Below are 19,862 nucleotides of genomic sequence, written 5' to 3' on the forward strand. Positions count from 1 at the left end.
CAGATGCCGAAAACTTGTATTTCACCAAAAGCTCCATCGAAACCTCATACGCACTTCCCTAGATCCAACTACGATTCATCGCCTCGCCAGCATCTTCCTCTCCCCAAGAAGAACGCTCAAAGCTGGTCCTCTAAAGCTTGGAAATGGTGTCTCTCCTCCTTCTCCGATTACTTCCTCCGATTTTCCGATCTCGAATTCATCCAAAATCACAACAAAGCTCTATGTCTCTCCGCCGGCGCAGGTTACCCTCCGATGGTCCTTTTTCAGATCGGATTAGCTTACGTCACCGCCGTTTAAATTGGTTGATTTGCTTCCTCTTGTTAAAAGAGCAGGTCCTCATAACCTTCCGTTTTTTGACCGGTTTTACTTCGGTTTGGTATGATTTAGTGGTTGGGTATCAAGTTTAGGTCATAAACCGATAAAACCAACAACCGTGTGGAACCACGTTTCGATCTTTCAAATTAGGGGGAAAGTGGACTGGAACTTCCTATTTGTGTAGACCGAAATCGAGGTTCGAATTCTGTGTAGTTCTGGTGCTATATGAAACTTCTGAGGGGGACACAGATCGGTTACCCTTTTGAAAGCTATGATAGACTTTTCTAACATAGCAGTTTTTCTAACAGTTATTTAGATGCTATTATATGCGTTTTGATCACAATTGTTTCTGGTTGAGATAGACACCAAACCTGTTTCATATAATACCCTGATTCATCAATGATTCGAAATCCAACATATATTAAACACTAGCATAAATCCAGAACATACACAATAAGTCTCAAACCAAGTTCTACTTAGTATCCAAAACGAATTAGTAGCATAAATCCAGAACACACACAACAAGTCTCAGACCAAGTTCTACTTAGTATCCAAAACAAAGTAGTAGGAGGACAGAAACCTTAAGACATGATCACTTTGTCCTCAGGCCATGCAATGACTGTGCCAAGGGCATCTTCCATTATGGCTATTTCCTCTGATGGCCTCCAAACTGATGCATCGCTGACTTTCACAATATCTACCCATACTTTGACATCATCAAGACCCAAGGGAACAAAGTGAACCTTCTGTGCTGGATCGTTTGTAGCCCAGCGTCCTTCAGCAACAACTCGCTTCTTTCCAGTAATATCCATCAACTTGCACTTCTTATTTTCCTTGGAAACAATTGGATTAAGACGCTGCCATGTAAACAATGAACCAACACTCAGAAGACTTGACATAAGAAACTTAATTCATAACATTTACAAAACTTATACCTGAGATTTCCGGAGAGGAGATTGTGGATTTGGTAGATTTTTCTTTATAGGAGAGCTTTGAACACCTGCATCCTCAATAGGAGATTCTGAACCTGTTGCTGGAGACTTAGACACTGTTGATGCTGCTTTTACCTCTGTGGCTGCAGACTTTGTCTCATCTGAAGATTTAGAGCTTGATGGCCTATCAGTTGATGCTGATTTCTGAAGAGGAGATTTCTGACCAGTTGTAGTTGTAGGATTTTCAAAAACAACTTTATTCACAGGCCATGATACAAAAGCCATCAAGCAGTCCTCAAGGTATGTCATTTCAATTGTAGGCCTCCATATAAATGTTTCAGGTATCTGCACTGAATCAACAAAAACTTTGACAGCCTTTGGTCCTAGAGGAAGACCATTAACTAATGCAGTTGGTTCTTGTGTCTGCCAACGACCCTCAACAACAATCACTTCATCTGTAGACAAATCCAACAGTTTACATTTGTTCAAAGAATTTGTTCTTAGGCCCTGTCAAACACATTCAGAAAAAGGATAATTAGTCTACTAAAGCTCATAAAAATATCAACTCATTAGCAGGCTGACCAAAACTTACCGTTGGCGCAATGTCTTCTATATTAAGCTCTTTGTCTACAAGAACACACTTAGAGGCTGGCCATGCAATAATTTGTCCAACAGCTTCCTCAATAGTAAACATTTTTGTTGCAGGTCTCCACAGGAATGCATCAGGTTTAGTAGCAGTTTCAACCAAGACTTTGAGATCTGTCGGGCCTAGACGACAGTCATTCACTATGTCATCAGGATCAGAAGAAAGAATACGGCCCTCACCAATGTTATCATCAGAACCCGACCAGTCAACCAACACACACTTAGGGTGTGCTCTTTTGTTTACACTCTACAAAATGTTAATAACAAGTATAGGTCAGAAGGGAAAACTGATCTAACAAAACCAAGCAGCAGGAATCACTTACTCTTGCAGCTGAGTTTTCACCAATTTCAGCTTCATGTCTCTGTAAAATGAACAAGAAAGTCAATTCAATAACTATTTCAAACATTAGTTGCTTAATGAATAATCTGGGAACTCTTAATGTTTCTAACCTGATTCTTCATTCTGCTAATTTCATCCTCCAACTCATGCACCTTTTTTACTAACTGAATTTGCTTCTCTTGCATATCAGTCATACACTTGGTCTTCACCTGGAAACAAGCTAGTTTGGTTTTGCTCATGCCTCTACCCATTGCTCTCAGCCTTCCAGGGTTGTCAGGTCCTAGCAGTTGAGAGAGGTGATCCTCCTCCGGATTTGTTGTATCTGTTGGAGCATCACTTCCAACCAGCTCAGCTGCCTTCCTCTGTAAAACAACATCCATATATTGTGGAAGAGAAGCAATGGAAAATATTCTAGAAGACAGTCAAACATATTTTCAACTTACAATCTTTTCTACAGCATTTGTATTCACTGGCGTACCATCCTTTTTGATACGCGACTTCACCCAAACCTTTAGCCTTGTCACTTCAGATGGATCTCCACTCTCAATTTTCTGTGCGAAAATCAGAAAACCATTCAGAGTAGATATATTTCTTTAGAGGAAACAACAAAGATAGTGTAAGCTTACCATTTCTTCTGCTAGCCTGACCATTCCTTTCCGGCTTGTAGTGTGAGGTATCTGTTTCTTCCTCCTTTCTTTATATTTGTCACTCACAACCTAAAGACAATTAATTTTAATAATCAACATTCAATAAATTTATCTAACATAATTCCAAGTCAATACTTTAAAGTCTGCACTAGTCTTGAGTTTGACAAATTTACGCCATTCTGTTGGAGAAATATTCATTGGTCTTAGATTCATTCTTTGCTGGTTATTCGGAGCCAAATTAATATTCTTGACAATGTGTGACTTGTATGACCTCCACAGACCCCCCATTTGCTTTAGCACAGCAATCCTTTGGAACTCCTCATCAACCTCAAACCTTGCCTGCATTCACTTACCATCAAAACATAATAAGAAAAGTAAATGTGGTCTAATTACTTTCTAAATAAAACTATTCTAACTGTAAAGAAGATATCACCTGAACAGATCTCCAGAGAACTATTTTGATATCCTGACTAACACTCTTCCAGCTATCAATGTTGATAGGAACGTGTTCCCGTACCAATGTACCTACATATGATACCAGCTTAACTGATCCAGAACCAATAGGCTCTCCCATGAGAGTGTAGTCAACTCTTTCACGAACAGTTGGATCCTTGGCAATGTTCTTCATCTTTGTTGGTCCTCTCTGTCTCTTACGCTTAGCAGGAGGCTCAGTTTCATCACTCAATTGAACCTCACCTTCAGGTTCTTCTTCATTGACTCCAGCTGGATCAGTAGCTGTAGTTGGAATTGTCTCTTCAGCAACACCTTCAGCTTCTTCCTCTTGTCTGATGGGTTCCTGATCTGATACATGATGCTCCTCATTTAAAGACTGCTCTGCTGCTATAGTCTGCGGCTCCACACTACCAATATATTTAAGCTCATCATCTGCACCCTTATTCTTTCTTTTTTTTCCACCCTTCTTCTTTGGTCGACCCATCTTAAATCACCTGCATCAAAAAGAAAAGGAATTACCACAAGCAACTGCAGCAACACATTTGAGATCAAACAGTCAAGTATTTTGAGTAAACAGACATCAACAAAAAACACAAAACAAGACAAAATAACAATGAAAAAAAGGCTACATTTGGCACAAATATGCCTTCACAGTCAGTTCTAGCATTTTCAGACTCATCCATTTCATCATCCATGTTCACATCTGCTGGCAATGGACCAATTTCTGCATTTCCTTCCCGAACATCTTCTTTACTATATCTTCTTGAAGAACCTCTCATAACAACATACCAGCTTGATGAATCATCTTCCCTAGAATAAAAGACTTGATTTGCCTGTGAAGCTAGAATGTATGGATCCTTCAAAAAACTGACTTGACTTTGATTCAAGTTTACAAGAGTAAACCCATCTTCTACCTTAACTCCATTCCCTCTAACTGTCCAGTGACACCGGAATATAGGAACATAGAACACATTATAGTCCAGCAATATGATGTCAGTGACTCTCCCGTAATAAGATACCAAATCAACAACCTGTGAAGTATCTTTAGGACTAGATCTACACATAGAAGTTGCCTCATAGTAAACCCCACTATTCTGACTTTGCTTTTGAACTGAGCTTGTGTGAAATCTTTGACCATTCACTATATAACCAGTATATGATCTTGCACTACATCGGGGACCATATGCCAACCATTTAATAGTTTCTTCATGTTCAGCTGAAGCTAGAGGTATCTACCAAATGTTTAAAATGAGAGTCAGACAATTATTAGTACATAACATAATCAAAATAACTTTCAGATAGCTGACTTGCCTCTTTTTTTAACCAAGATGCAAAATTCTTAGCATGCATATTCTATAAGAAACCAGCATCACGTATACACCTTGGATCTGATTCTTGAAGATATTGCAGGTGCATGCTTGCAAAAGAGAAATACAAAAAGAAAATATCAGTCTGATATATTAACAGTGTAAATGACAAGGTATATGTATGAAACAAACAGAACTTACTCGACATATGGATCCAAGGCTGCAGTATTTTGAATGACAGCTAAATGGGCAATATTCTTCTCCATTTCAGTAAAAGTAAATGAAGATCCAGCAGATATAGGACGGCCTTCCAGCATAGAGTTGTTCACATACTCTAAATTCCTCTCTGGTTTTTCTTCTACACTTGTTGTCTTTTTCAGAAAATCACTACAGAACTGCATGCATTCTTGTGCGAGATATGACTCAGCAATACAACCTTCTGGTCTTGCAGGATTTCGTACAAAGTCTTTCATAACTTTCATGTACCTGCAAATCCAAAGTTATAACTTTTAGGAAGATCAAAGACAGTCAATACAAATCAAATTGTAGAATAAAGTACACTTAAACTATACCTCTCAAATGGGTACATCCATCTAAAATGGACTGGTCCTCCAAGGCGAGCTTCCCTTCCTAGATGTACAGTCAAGTGTACCATGATATCAAAGAAGCTGGGAGGGAAAAACCTTTCAAACATACAAAGAGTTTCCACAATTTCAGCTTCCATTACTGAAATAACCTCTCTATCAATAACTCTCTGACACAAATGGTTGTAGAATGCGCATAAGCGTAAGATTGCTGTCCTTGGACCTTTTGGTAACAATCCTTTAAGTGCAACCGGAAGAAGTTGTTGCATCAATACGTGATAATCGTGTGATTTGAGTCCTGTTACCTTACACTCCTCTAATGAAACTCCTCTGGATATATTAGAACAATATCCATCTGGACCTTTAAAGTCAAATAGGCGCTTGCAAAATATTTTCTTCTCTGCCTTGGACAGTGACCATGGTGCTGCAGGAAGGTATGTTCTCTTTCCTTGTGTGTTAGGATGCAGATCCTTCCGTATACCAAGATGTTGCAGATCTCTCCGTGCATGAAGACCGTCCTTAGAATTTCCACAATGCAACAATGTAGAGACAATGCTATAATAAACATTTCTCTCTACATGCATTACATCCAAATTATGCCTTACCGGGAGATCCTAAACAGATGAAAAACAGTACATAAGGATCCCAACTTAAGAGTACCTTAATTGAACAATTCTGAAAATAAAAACACTAATCATACCTCCCAATAAGACAACTTGAAAAGAATTGATCTTTTCTTCCATCTTGATAACTCCTCCTCATCCACTTCTATTTCCTCATCTTCCTCGGATTCACTGGATACACCATCACTATCAGAGACAGATTCAACACAGTCAATCCTTTTTCTCTTCTTCCCAGATTCTTTCACATTACCAAAGTCATTTTTAAAATTTTTCAGGTTTTGAAAAACTTCATGACCGGTTAAAATTCTACCCTTTCTCCCATGTTCAGCTTTTCCATCGAACCAAGTCTTCTTTTCCCTATACCTATGTGATGGTGCCAAACCCTTTCTATGACACATGAACACATGCTTTCTGCTATACTTCAACCACATACTATCAGTATTTTTCCCACATATAGGACATCCCATTTTACCTTTTACTTTGCAGCCAGCGAGGTTTCCATACGCAGGAAAATCACTAATAGTCCATAGAAGCATTGCCTTTAGAGTAAATGTAGTTTTACTAAATGCGTCATATGTTAACTCTCCCTTATTCCACAAATGGTTTAAATCCTCAATAAGAGGTTCTAAGTATACATCAATACTATTACCAGGTTGATGTGGACCAGGAATCAACAACGTTAGCATGATGTTCTCCTTCGTCATACATAGGTGAGGAGGCAAGTTGTAGTTTACTAACAAAACAGGCCAGCAACTATACTTACTGTTCTTCATGTTGAATGGATTAAATCCATCTGTTGAAAGTCCAAGCCGCATGTTCCGTTGTTCAGCTGCAAATGCAGGGTACTTGTCATTCATCTTATCCCATGTAACATAATCTACCGGATGACGGAGTTTTCCATCACTGCTCTTGTTAGTATAATGCCACCTTAGGTTCTTGGCCATGTCCTCAGACCTGAACATTCTTTTCAACCGTGGGATTATCGGAAAGTATCGCAATACTTTTTGTGGGACTCCTTTCTTTACTTCACCATTGTGCATATTAATCTTCCACCGCGAAGCATTGCATTTGGGACATTTGTCGAGCTTCTTATACTTCTTTCTGAATAGGCAGCAGTCGTTTACACATGCATGAATTTTTTCATATCCCATATCAAAGCTCCTCAGAAATTTCTTGACATCATACAGTGATGTGTGAAGCACATTTTCCTTGGGAAGCATGGCTGGCAATGTCTCAAGCAGTTCATTGAAGCTCTTGTCAGACCAGCCGTTGTTTGTCTTTATCCTAAACAGAGTCACAATAGCGGACAGCTTGCTGTGATTTGAACAACTTGGATATAATGGTGTTTCAGCATCAGCTAGCTTTGCGAGGAACTCATCTTCTCTCTTGTCCTCACCCTCTGCAATCTCAGCTAATTCAGCCTCTGGAATATCACCTAATCCAGCCTTACTAGCCAGCTCTTCATCAAAAAACTCATCAGCTTTGTATAACTCCAAAATTTCCTCATTCCAGTCATTTACATTGCTGCTTTCACCTTCAGCCACTGAGTTCACGTCTCCATGGTGATACCAATCAACTTGCATCTTGTAAGCCTCATCCATCCCCTTAGTTACAAGGTGAACTACCACATCACTGCCTAACTGTCGTTCTACATTACGACAGTCTTTGCAAGGACATATTATCATGTCAATGTCACCTAACGCCGCAGCCACCTCCCGTACAAATTTCCGAGCACCTCTCTCATAACCAGGATCAGCTCTTCAATGAAGAAGTAAAAGGAAAAAAAGAACTCTTAAAATAACCAATCCCCATATGAAACCTAACCTATATAATGTACTGTCTTACCTGCATAGATGCACCCATGACTTGTCCAACATTATATGGTCTAAGCTTAATTAAAACCTTAGTATCAACAATTCAAACAAAAAGCAAAATTAAAAGAGTGTTCCAGTTAAGACAATAACTCAATCAACCTCAGACCACATCACAAATACATGCTCTTACACCAATATTTATCAAACCAATCTCATATCATGTTCAGAAAATTAAGAAAGTAGACAATGGTAAACACACATTAACAAATTACAGTATCTCAACCTAAACACAAAACAACAGTCAAAAAATTTGTCAAGAACAAATAAACAAAGTCTGAAATTGTCTATAGCCTAATTACACAACCTCAGCCATAAAAGAAAACAACAAGACATAACAACAACTTTAACTATTATACATCTCATAGTTTAAGGACAGACAAAAAGAACAACAGGCAGATAATTTGATTACCTGTCGTGGCTGTCCAACAACAAGAAAAGCTTCAGTTCCCCATCATTGCAATCTCCCTCACATGAAAATAGCATAATCAGTCTACATTTAAGCAATAATTAAAGCATCTAAAGATAATTTCAGACTTTGTTTAAAGCATAAACAATCTTACAAAACAGAAAGAACTTGACATGCATTGAGAGAACATATACAACAGATCAAATATGTACCCAAATCTGTAACTCAAATACCCAAATCTATAAACTTCTCAATTACCCGAAACCCTATTTTCAATCAAAATCCAATTCGTTAGCTTGAGAAACAGATCAATGCATATAAACCCTAAAATCGCAAAGAAGAATTAAAAAAAAAAGAAACATATCATTGCATATGAACCCTAGCTAAAATCGATAATTTGAAACAATGCAATCACATCTAAACCCTAAAATCGCAAAGAGCAATTCAAAATCACATGGAAAAGAGAGTAAGAAGGAAATTAGAGTAGTGAAGAAACACTTGCCTTCGATTTTAGCTCACTGGCGGCGGAGCTGAAGAATGTGTCTGCAGAGGAGCACGATTTTATGGCCGGCGACAAGGTCAGTAGTTTTGGCTAGGCTTGGAATCGATTTTGTTTTGACAGAATTCACTGGGATTCGAAGGAACTCGTGGATCTGAGAGTTAAACTCAGAAGACTGACCAAGGGCGATTTTGTTCTGTTTCGCGAAGTGTGAGGGAAAATAAAAGACAAAAGGCGCTTAAGTGAATAAATTTTTTCTAAGTGTTGGCGGTATAGGTCAATTTTGTTTTCCGCTTAAGTATTTTCGGTCTTAGCATTTATCAGGTGCTATTAAAAGGTAACCAAAATCACAAACTCATCTATTATAGCAGTTCGGGAAAATGCGCTATCGTCTAGTGCTATCAATGTGGACTTTTTTTGTAGTGTTATATGGTTTTGTTGATAATATAAAATTTGTAGGTATAATGATTGTGCATTATTTAAGTTAGGTTGCCAATTTGGAAAATTCAAACTTCGTCGGTCGTATCCTCTTTTCTATTAGTAATAATATATTTTATCTTCCGTTAATAAACTAAACATACACTAGGACTTGCATTGCATGATAAACGTTGTGTTAACAATAGAATAAACACAGACTTATTATGTATGTGACCATAAGCACATGGTTGATTGGTTTATATATTAGTCCATCACGTAACCAAATGATTATAATTCATGAACAGCTGCAACTCTCTGAATAACACAAAAAGAATTTGGTTAAATTTAAAAGATATATATGTGCATGGACCAATCTTTTGCATATTCAAATCAGTCAAAGCATCACTTTGCTTTTCAAGTCGTTGGAACTTGGAAGCTGCTAAGTGATAACTAGAGAACTTGTCTTTTGACCGATAAAATTTAAAAGATATGAAATTCGTGCGTAAAGATGATACACACAAATTTAGAAATAGCTTCAATTTTCATTGACGAAAATAATATAAATTTTGCAAAAAGTGATCAAAGTTTGAAAAATATCCCAATATTTTGTTTTGCATTTTTGTACACTAAAAATACTCCTAGATCGAAATCGATACTAATTTTTTGAACCTGTGAAAAACCGAGTATAATGCCATTAAAAATGTTCACATCTAAATATAGCTTCAACTATTCATTGACCAAAATTTAGTAGAAAGACTAAGGGGGTGTTATTGGTTTGTGATTTAAATAGAGTTTTGATGACTTTAATAAAATCATAGAAAGTGAATAAGTGAATGATTTAGAAGAATTGTTAGAGAGTTTTCTATAGTCTTGTTGATTAGATTTTCTATAATCTTGTAGAGTCTCCCAAACAATCTCAATATTTCAGCATACTTTCCATGACTTTATTTTGTAAAGAAAAGTGTTTAAAATCATAAACCAGTAACACAATAATTGAATTCATTAACAATCATAGATTGTCATAGATTGTTTTGTTTTAGTTGAATAACACAAAACTTTTAATGACTTTATAAAACTCTTAATCCAATAACACAATGTTCATTAAGATTTTAAATGACTTTTTACAAATCACAAACTAATAACACCAAACTTTAAGAGAGTTTAACAAAATCTTGATTGAATAACAACAGATTCTACACAACAATTAAAGTCATTAAAACTCTATTTAAATCACAAACCAATAACACCCCCTAAATTTTAGTCTCTCAACTACCATAGTGAATCTTTTAACTAGGCATGGACATTCGGATTGGATCGGATTATCCGGATTTCGAATTTTTTGGATTGGGATATATAGAATCCGATTATTTTTTGGATAAGATTTTTTCGGATTCGTATCGGTTTTCAATTTTTTTTGGAATCCAAAGTGTATGCGAAACCAAAATAAGTACGGTTTCGGTTCGGATTTAATCTGAATTATCCGATAAAACCTGAAATATCCTAATTATCCAAATTATCCGAATTATCCGAAATTTACCCGATCAAACATAAAATTCTGAACTACGCGATCTGAATTAAGCATAAAATTAATAATATATAATGTATTATTTCAGATTAGCGGATATCCGATCGGGTTTCGGATATTCTCCTATCCGAACCAAAATCCGAATCACATTCTATATGAAATCCGATAAGGTTTTACTAAGTAACCGAAACCGGTTCGGATCGAATTTTTCGGATTCAGATAATATGCCTAGGCCTACTTTTAACCTCGAAACCATGAGTCAGTTCTCCGTAAATAATCATCTAATTCTTTGCATAATATACTACTCGCATATGGTTAAATTTAACTTCAAAATTATGAAATGATTTCTTACTTTTCTTACTAAAGCACTTTCAAGATTTTGTTTATTTCTTAGGCATATAGAACTGAATAATTAATATTTTTGTAACTAAACCAAAAAAAGCTTAAAGTTTAAAATATACAAGGGAGTGGGAAAAGGCCTGGGCGTTCGGTTATCGGATCGGATTCGAATCGGTTTTTTCGGATTTCGGTTTTTTTGGATATAGATTCTAATATCCATACGGATAATTATAGAATTCGGATCGGTTTCGGTTTGGATATTTCGGGTTTCGGATCGGTATGGATATGATATTCAATATCCGATTTAACCAAAAAATCTAAAAATAATCCAAACAATTCGAAAACCGCAAAACAAAACTGAAGTGACTAGTTGAACTAACATGAAACCATAGCAAACCATAGAGTTTTGAAACCAAAGTGAGACATAAAACCATGCCAATACATCAAAGTTTTAAGACGAAGGTAAACCATAACATCCTAAAAGGTAAAGAAGTAGGAAAATCAAGATTAGGGAAGTGGATCCCGTATTACTAGGAAAATCGAAATAAGGGAAGTTGATCTCGTATTGCTAGGGACTAGGGACTAGGGTTCTAGAGGAGAGTTTAGATGAGTTCGGATACCCATCGGATATCGGATCGGATCGGGTATTATCCAATATCCGATGGATATAAAAATCAACCGATCGGTTATTCTCTCGGATGCGGTTCGGGTTTTAATCCGATTTTTTCGGTTCGGATTTTCGGTTTCGGATTAAACGCCCATACCTAGGGAAAACTGATAGTTTGGCCCAGATGAGGTTATTTGTTTGACATCGATGAATAATTTTTAAGACCACATGACCGGTTAAAGCCTAAATAATTCGGTTAAACAGTCGCAAATTGGATTTTTGGTTAAACCGATTGGTAGACGTGTCAAACATAAAACCTTTATTTCGCTAGTCACAAACATAAACCCTAAACCCTAAAACAACAACACTTGACTTCTACTCAGACAGCAGTCTCGTCTCGTCGACCACGACAACATCTTCTTCTTTTGTCGTCGAGTTTTTTTTTTTTCTGGGAATCGTAGGTAAATCTCTCGTTAACGTGTCTCTCTGTTTTCTCAAATTTGGGAACTCTGTTTTTGCTCTGTTCTGGGAAATTAGAACAATTCGAATTGCGGTTCAACCGAAATCAAACCGGGTTTTGGTCCGGTTTAATAAATTGAATAAAAAACAAAGGAACACTCAACACTGTAATAAAAACCCTCACCTCCTAAAACCCTAATTTCTTCTTCTTCTCTCCGTCGTCCTTCTTGTTGTTCCCGGTGCGATTTCTTTCTTTTTGATTTCGAGAATTTAGGTTTTATCTGTTTCTTAGCTCGACTCTAAACTGATTTGTTCTTGTTACCATTGATGGTTTTGATTGCAGGTTGATTTATCAAAGTGTTGTGCTAACAAATGGGTGCCAAAGGTTCGATTTTTATTCAATTTTGGATATATATTTGTGATTGGAGCTTAATGGATTTGAGATTGATAAACCCTTTAATCTAATGTAGATGATAAAAAGCGTGTGAAGAAGTTGAAATCTAAGAAAGTAGAAGCTGATGAGGAGCACGAGGAACAGCTCATGAGTGTTGAAGAAATCGATGTAGATGATATAGCAACGGATCAGAAGACCGATAAGAAGCGTGGGAAGAAGGTGAAGTCTACGAAAGCAGAAGCTGAGGAGCATGAAGAACAGCTTAAGAGGCTTCAAGAAAAGGTGAGTCATCTTTGTAACATGTTTGATTGTGTTAATTGTAATGATATATGAATGGAAAATTTGAGTTTTTTATGACTTTTGCGGATTATTTTTGTTCCGCAGGACGCTGATTTTTATCAGTATATGAAAGAGCATGATGCAGAGCTTTTAAAGTTTGATGCTACTGAAATTGAGGTGAGTTTGTAGATTGTATATGTTGAGTTTGTGACTCGATGCCAATGTGTTCGGAGCTTTTGTCTTAGCGATTCACATTTTGTAGGATGATACTGATGTTGAACCTGATACTGACTTGGAAGACACTGAAAAGGAAGGTGATGATGAAGCAACAAAGATGGAAATTGCAAAGAAAGTGACCGAGCAGAAAACGATTACAGCATCGATGGTTAATTCATGGAGTAAATCAATCAAAGTTGACGCGAAGCTAGGTGCAGTGCGTTCTATCTTGAGAGCTTATAGAACTGCATGTCACTATGGTGATGATACCGGGGACGATCAATCGACAAAGTTTAGCGTTATGTCAAGCGAGGTGTTTAATAAGATTATGTCATACGTTCTGATTGAAATGGACGGGATTCTTCGTAAGTTGTTAAGGTTTCCTGAAGATACTAGAGGAACAAAAGAGACTATATTGGACCTGATGAACACCAGGCCTTGGAAGAACTATAATCATTTAGTCAAATCATATCTCGGGAATTCCCTTCATGTTCTGAACCAGATGACCGACACAGAAATGATAACCTATACTCTGCGCCGCCTAAAGCACTCATCGGTTTTTCTAGCTGCTTTTCCTAGCCTCCTAAGGAAATATATTAAGGTCTGTTGGAGCAAAATAGTATTCTGTTCATGTTTCTTCTTTATGGTCCTTTCTTTGCTCACGTCATTGCTGCTCTTCTTCCAACTAGGTTGCACTTCATTTCTGGGGAACTGGTAGTGGCGCTCTCTCTGTTGTTTCCTTGTTGTTCCTGAGAGATTTGTGCATACGTCTTGGATCTGACTGTGTGGATGACTGTTTCAAGGGAATGTACAAAGCGTATGTGTTGAATTGCCAGTTTGTGAATGCTGATAAATTGCAGCATATTTCGTTTCTTGGTAATTGCTTCATTGAGCTTCTCGGCACAGATATCTCTGCAGCATATCAGCACGCATTTGTCTTCATAAGGCAATTGGCAATGATTCTGCGTGAAGCGCTTAACACAAAAACAAAAGTATGTTCTCACTAATATTCAGGACTTGAGTTCTTCTGCCAATAGTTATGCGTTGAGAAAAGTTGTTAACTCTTATTTACATTTGGTTGTTTTTACAGGAAGCATTTCGGAAAGTGTATCAATGGAAATTCATCCATTGCCTTGAGCTTTGGACGGGAGCTGTTTGTGCCTACAGCTCTCAGTCTGAACTCAGACCAGTTGCTTATCCGCTAGCTCAAATAATAACTGGTGTAGCACGACTTGTTCCCACTGCTCGCTACACTCCCCTTAGAATAAGATGTGTTCGTATGCTAAACCGGATTGCTGCTTCGACCGGTACCTTTATACCTGTCTCAATGCTTCTCGTGGACATGTTAGAGATGAAGGAGCTCAATAGACCTCCCACTGGAGGTGTTGGCAAAGGTGTAGACTTACGCACACTACTGAAGGTAAACACGTACTTGGTTGGGTCTTTAATAAAAAGACTAGAATGAAATTTTATCATGCAAACTAATCATTTTGGATATTGAAATCTCTTTCTAGGTAAGTAAACCAGCAGTGAAGACAAGAGCGTTTCAGGAGGCATGTGTTTATTCTGTAGTGGAGGAGCTTGTGGAGCATTTGTCTCAGTGGAGTTGTTCCGTCGCTTTCTTTGAACTATCATTTATCCCGACCATAAGGCTGCGTAGCTTTTTCAAATCCACCAAAGCTGAGAGGTTTAGGAAAGAAATGAAGCAACTCATTATCCAGGTACCTTAGAAAAAGAGAAATGGGCTTTTACTCGATGTATCTTGTCCTTGCAATAAAAGAACTGGCTATATTGACTTTTGTGTTGATGCTCCTTCAATCTCTCTCGCTTATTTTCTTTTTCTTTGCTTTTCAGATTGAAGCTAACTCAGAGTTTGTCAACAAAAAGAGAGCTTCGATTAAGTTTCTACCCAATGATCTTGCTTCTGAATCATTCCTTGAGGTTTAGTAACTCATTTCTCTTGATCCATTTGAATTTTTCAATTGTTAGCTATAATAATACAAAACCTATATTTGTTTTTTTTTCATGAATCTGTGAACTCCTGCTGCAATCCTTGAAAATTATGTGTGTGTACTACGAGTTGTTTATGGTTACAGAGCACATGATTAATTCAAAATCATTGCAAAGCATAGAATCATGGTTTCTCTTATAGTACGTTGTTTTGAATGATTTTTGGGTCTTATCTATTCAGGATGAGAAGAAGGCAGGAAAAAGCCCTTTATTGCAATACATGGAAATTATCCGCCAAAGAGCTCAGCAAAGAAACGAATCGCTGGTGGAATCAGAGTGCGTTACATTCCTCTAAAATTGATCACTTGTATATATTTTGTTGTATGACTTTGACTGGTACTAATAATCCGTTTGGTTTCTCCAGTGTTATTGTGGGAGAGAACTCAGCTGTCTTTGGGAAAAATGCACCTAGCAGTGATGATGAAGATGATGCAGATAGGATTGAAAAGGGTGCTTTAGCTTTCAATTCTTCCTGGTTACCAGGAAGTGACTCCAAGTATGTCTTTCTTTCCCCTGAAATCCACACATCAGGGTTTCATATGGTAAATCACCGGTTTGGTGTGGTAGATTATGGTGTGAGTAGGGGTTGTTCGTGCAAAATCAATCCCCCAAATACATCCATATTAAGATTGGGTCTATGGTTTTAAGTACTTTGGATAGTTACGGACTTACGGGTGGCTCGATTAACTTGGGGATTCTAGATAGGAGTGAACTGGTTGTCTCCTACGGTTATAATGCCAATACTTTATCTGACCGTTGTGATATAACCTAAAGCAAATGTGTAATTAACAGAGAAAAAGAGCCGGAGGAAGAGCAGACGAAAAAGAAAAAAAGGAAGAGAGGTGGGAAGAGTAAAACAGAGAAGCAGCAGGATGAGCAAGGCTTAGGAGATGATGATGTTGTGGAAGATTTTGTGTTGAGTTCTGATGAAGAAGAAGAAGATGATCTATTTGATATTGGAGGAGACAAAGATGAAGATGATGCAGCAGACGAAATTACAGATCCTGAGACCAAGACATCTAATAAGAACTCTAAGAAGACCAAGGGCACTTACAAGACCTGGCATAAGACTTACAAGAAAACCAAGAAGAAGAAGCCCCGAGTAGCTTAAGTCTTTTGTATCTTCAATTTGTATGACATAACTTTTTCGGATGTTTGCAATCAACATTAAACAAAATTTTGGGGAAAAGAAAAAGCTAATATTCCAAATTTTATGATTGTACTGGAATTTGTCATCATCATCAGAAAGGTTCGAGTTCAACAATGTTTTCTGATGGGCATTATGAAAATGCACCAAGTGAAACTTTTTCTAACATGAATGTAGTATAGAAGGCGGCTTCAGTGATAGTGAACAGACGGGACTGGTTCTTCATTAGCGTTGCAGGCCAGCTTTGATGTAAGCTGCGTAAAGATCCCTGCGTTTCAAAACAGTACATTGCTCATTATTAACAAAGTAAACGTGTAATTACTTTGGTGTTTGGGATAAAACACACTTACATGGAGTCCTTAATTGCGTCTATGGCAGCTTGAGCGGGAAGGAAACCTTCAACGTCGACTTTCTTGTTCTCATTCTTCTTGTCTAAACATTGTTTGTTAAGTGCAAATCTGAAAACTAACAAAGCATAAGCCAAAACAAAACTATACGTTAAACGCAGTATGTCTCTGTAGGATACAGTCCTCAAAGAAGCGACGGATTTCAGCTAGACGGTGAGGGGGAAGCTCTTTGATGTCTCTGTAGTGACGGAACTCGGGATCATCAGCACATACTGCAATGATCTTGTCGTCTTTTTCACCCTGCAAGTTTCAGAACAAGGTGATTCATGGTAAGGTTATACATGGCAGAGAGGTAGAATTGGGTTTAAGGGTTAATGTTACCTGATCAATCATGGGCATCAGACCAATAGCACGGGCACGGAGGAATGATCCGGTTAGCACAGGCTCCTGCACAATAATTAGCTCAAGTCTGTTATTTCACTGCCTGCTTATATCAAGTTTGTAAGAACATGAAAGCTAAGAAGAGGCGAGAGAAAGCACCTGCATTAGTACCAGGACATCGATTGGATCACTGTCTTCACAGATAGTTCGAGGAATGAAACCGTAGTTGTGTGGGTACACAATGGATGAGTAGAGAACGCGATCAACCTAGAGAGGAAAAACTTTCAGTCATCAGAGTTTTTCTTCATTTCGACTCTTATGATGAAGGATATTTAGTTGCAATGCATAAAATGTGACTTATGATACATCATTCTGCATATATGCAGTGATGCATATAACCGCATAATCAAACAAGAATTTGAGGGATGGGAAGACAGGTTATACTCAATCAAACATATACTCAGAGACTGCCAAAGAACACTGTACCTTAATAAGGCCACTGTTCTTGTCTAGCTCGTACTTAACCTTTCCACCTTTGCTAATTTCAACAACCTGACAAAGACTTCAAGCTCGTTTAACAATCACAGGACCAGCACTAGCTTTCTTAAAATGATATAATCTTCTGCGATGCAAAAGGAGATAAAGCTTACACAGTTGAAAACAGCAGGAGCTTCCGGACCTGAAAGATTCAACAAACAAACACTCACATCAAAGAATGAACATTTTCCCTCATTGCAGCGACATGAATGGCTTTCACTCACATGACTATTTAAAGTAAGAAAGACAAGGATACATGCCACTTTTATGAATCAGATAGGAAGAAATTGCATATATCACAAGATTAGCGTACCAATCTCCAAGTCATGCCAAGGATGAGCAGCAGCTGATCTGTTAGTGAAGGCTGCAAAGTTTCTCTCATTCAGAGTAACATTAGGGTTCCTGAGAGGGAAAGCATAGCCCTTGGCGCTTCCTTCATCGTTTTTCTCAGCCATATCGAATGTCCACTATAACTTGCAAACAAAAGGAAAGTCATTCAATCATATAAATTATTCTCACTACTGAACATTTCATACAATAACCACCAGACAAATCCTTCGACGTTCCAATCATATAAACCATACAAAACTTCTAGAAAGATCAGAGAATGGTTATTCAAATCCGAGCAGAGAAATGAAGCACACATACCAAGCAACTCCATATCATCTTAGACAACAATCTAACAACGTGAGAGGCTAAACGTATATACGAAGAACAATCCAAGTTCTCTAAGCTACATCACCAACTACTCTAAGCTACATCAATCGGAAAACTGAAATAGAATCGTAAAATAGAACAAATCCAAACGAATCAAAGTAAATCGACGAATCGATCATCAGCGAAGAACAATCCAAGTTCTCGGCGCTCAAAACGAAAAGAAACCGACAAGAAACGCAAAATCAAAACGAAACCGCTCCGATTCAACAAGCAGGAATCAAAATCAAGCACCATTAACAGCAGAAGATAGAGAAAAATGACCTAATCGACGGATTTCGAAAGAAAGAAACGAGAGAGAAGATGATCTTACAGATGAAATTTCAAGCTTCAATGGCGAAACCGAAGAAGAGAATCCGTAACGCTTTTTTTTCTTCTTCTCTCTTCGTTTAAAGAAAACAACAAAAGATTTTGCAGTTACAGTAGAGTATTCGTGTGACTGTGAGTGGCGCTTCTTTATTGGACGTTGGAGGAGGAAGGAGGCGATGACGTCACTTTTCCTTGGTTATTATTCATCGTCAGTTGTACGATGAATCGTGTACGTTGAATTTGAAAAGGTTAATTGATCTGACGGTCATAGTTTTTCGGGCTTTTAATGTCTTTCTTAAAAAAATAATTAGGCCATGTTGTGTGTGTACCTTTTAATTGAAGGAAAAGAAAAAGAGACGACACTAATGTACCAAAAAAGTCTCCGACTGACAAATTGTTATGTGACGCGTGTCCTGAAAATTAGGCATTCTCCTTTCGTTAATTCCTTATTTTATTTTTTGTCTGTTTTTGGAAACAATTGCCTATTTTTTCTTAAGATAAAGAGATGAATTTATATCACTCATTCTTATTCTTTCTTTTTGTGTTGTTTTGGCTCAAATCACTCATACTTCTATGCATAAGAATGATACTAGAGAGATCTTTGTCATCAAAGTTTGTTTATTTTAGTGAAATGACTAGAATATTCATTTTGATATATGTAAATGGTTACCAAAGGATAGTTTCAAAATAATTATGTCTTCTACAAATTTGTTTATTAAATTAAATATATAGTTGATATGTTAACTTTCTTGTATAAATTACAGATTGTAATTGATATGTAAATGTTTCCGATTTATCTTACCATGGATATTAACTATTTGGCCGGTCGTTATATCTTTCGAAGTTTTATCAATATTATTCAGACGAAAAAAAAAATTGATATGTAAATATAAAATTTTACTTTTTTTATTTATTATTTTTAGAAAGAGATCCTATTCGGACACGTATATGATATTTTTTTTTTTTTTTTTTTTTCGTATATGATATTTGATTGCGAGAATACACTTAAACAAAACATAGATGAATATTTCATTTCCCCATATTTTATATTGTTACCTCAAATTTTAGTTGAGTTGATTTATTTCTAAAACGATTTATAAAAGAATGTTAGGCGCCTGATCTTGTAGCTCCTGGGTTCAACTGTCCTAGTCAAGGTAGAGAAGAAGAAGAAAATGTTAGGCAACAAAAAAAACTGTTACATATATCTCATGTTGATGTATATGCACAAACAAAAGCTGATCTGAGATTCTAGTAGCAACTAGCAACAAACCCACTTCTTTTGGTATTTTTCTTCTTTAATAAATATATATCTTTCTAATATTTAAATGGAGAAAAAAGATTGTGAGTTACCTCAACTGTTGGAGAATACATGGTCACACATGGCAACTAAAAGAACGGACCTTCACCTACCTGAAGTATATGTATATCATGGTCACATATTCAAATTATATGTCGTCATGTATTCTACACCACAGACATAAAATCTCGGTTAACTGGTCTAAAAACTCCGGGGTTGACCAATCGTTGACTCGTCGGAACCCAGTTTAAAACCAGAT

The 19,862-nt window shown here is 37.1% G+C and overlaps 3 protein-coding genes across 3 annotated transcripts; 1 reads left to right on the forward strand and 2 right to left on the reverse strand.

Moving 5' to 3' along the window:
• Positions 1-1,198: 1,198 nt before the first annotated feature.
• Positions 1,199-2,669, reverse strand: LOC110230363. Its single transcript, XM_021033024.1, has 3 exons — positions 2,343-2,669; positions 2,216-2,254; positions 1,199-2,139 (listed from the first exon to the last, which is right to left on the reverse strand). Exons 1-3 carry the CDS (start codon positions 2,610-2,612, stop codon positions 1,798-1,800), a joined length of 651 nt encoding a protein of 216 aa, XP_020888683.1. The 5' UTR covers positions 2,613-2,669; the 3' UTR covers positions 1,199-1,797.
• A 9,301-nt stretch (positions 2,670-11,970) lies between these two features.
• Positions 11,971-16,080, forward strand: LOC9320185 (nucleolar complex protein 2 homolog). The gene is made up of 12 exons (XM_002884073.2): positions 11,971-12,211; positions 12,316-12,357; positions 12,443-12,648; positions 12,751-12,822; positions 12,908-13,462; positions 13,551-13,853; positions 13,952-14,281; positions 14,376-14,582; positions 14,716-14,802; positions 15,053-15,147; positions 15,236-15,367; positions 15,664-16,080. Exons 2-12 carry the CDS (start codon positions 12,345-12,347, stop codon positions 15,980-15,982), a joined length of 2,319 nt encoding a protein of 772 aa, XP_002884119.1. The 5' UTR covers positions 11,971-12,211; positions 12,316-12,344; the 3' UTR covers positions 15,983-16,080.
• Positions 16,065-18,446, reverse strand: LOC9320186 (soluble inorganic pyrophosphatase 2). Its single transcript, XM_021031839.1, has 9 exons — positions 18,311-18,446; positions 17,597-17,750; positions 17,397-17,425; positions 17,233-17,298; positions 16,906-17,013; positions 16,747-16,812; positions 16,545-16,665; positions 16,369-16,450; positions 16,065-16,286 (listed from the first exon to the last, which is right to left on the reverse strand). The coding sequence occupies exons 2-9, from the start codon at positions 17,736-17,738 to the stop codon at positions 16,244-16,246; spliced, it is 657 nt and encodes a 218-aa protein (XP_020887498.1). The 5' UTR covers positions 17,739-17,750; positions 18,311-18,446; the 3' UTR covers positions 16,065-16,243.
• Between the last annotated feature and the right edge of the window lie 1,416 nt (positions 18,447-19,862).

This window comes from Arabidopsis lyrata (assembly GCF_000004255.2).
Source record: "Arabidopsis lyrata subsp. lyrata unplaced genomic scaffold ARALYscaffold_3, whole genome shotgun sequence".
Lineage (NCBI taxonomy): Eukaryota > Viridiplantae > Streptophyta > Magnoliopsida > Brassicales > Brassicaceae > Arabidopsis > Arabidopsis lyrata.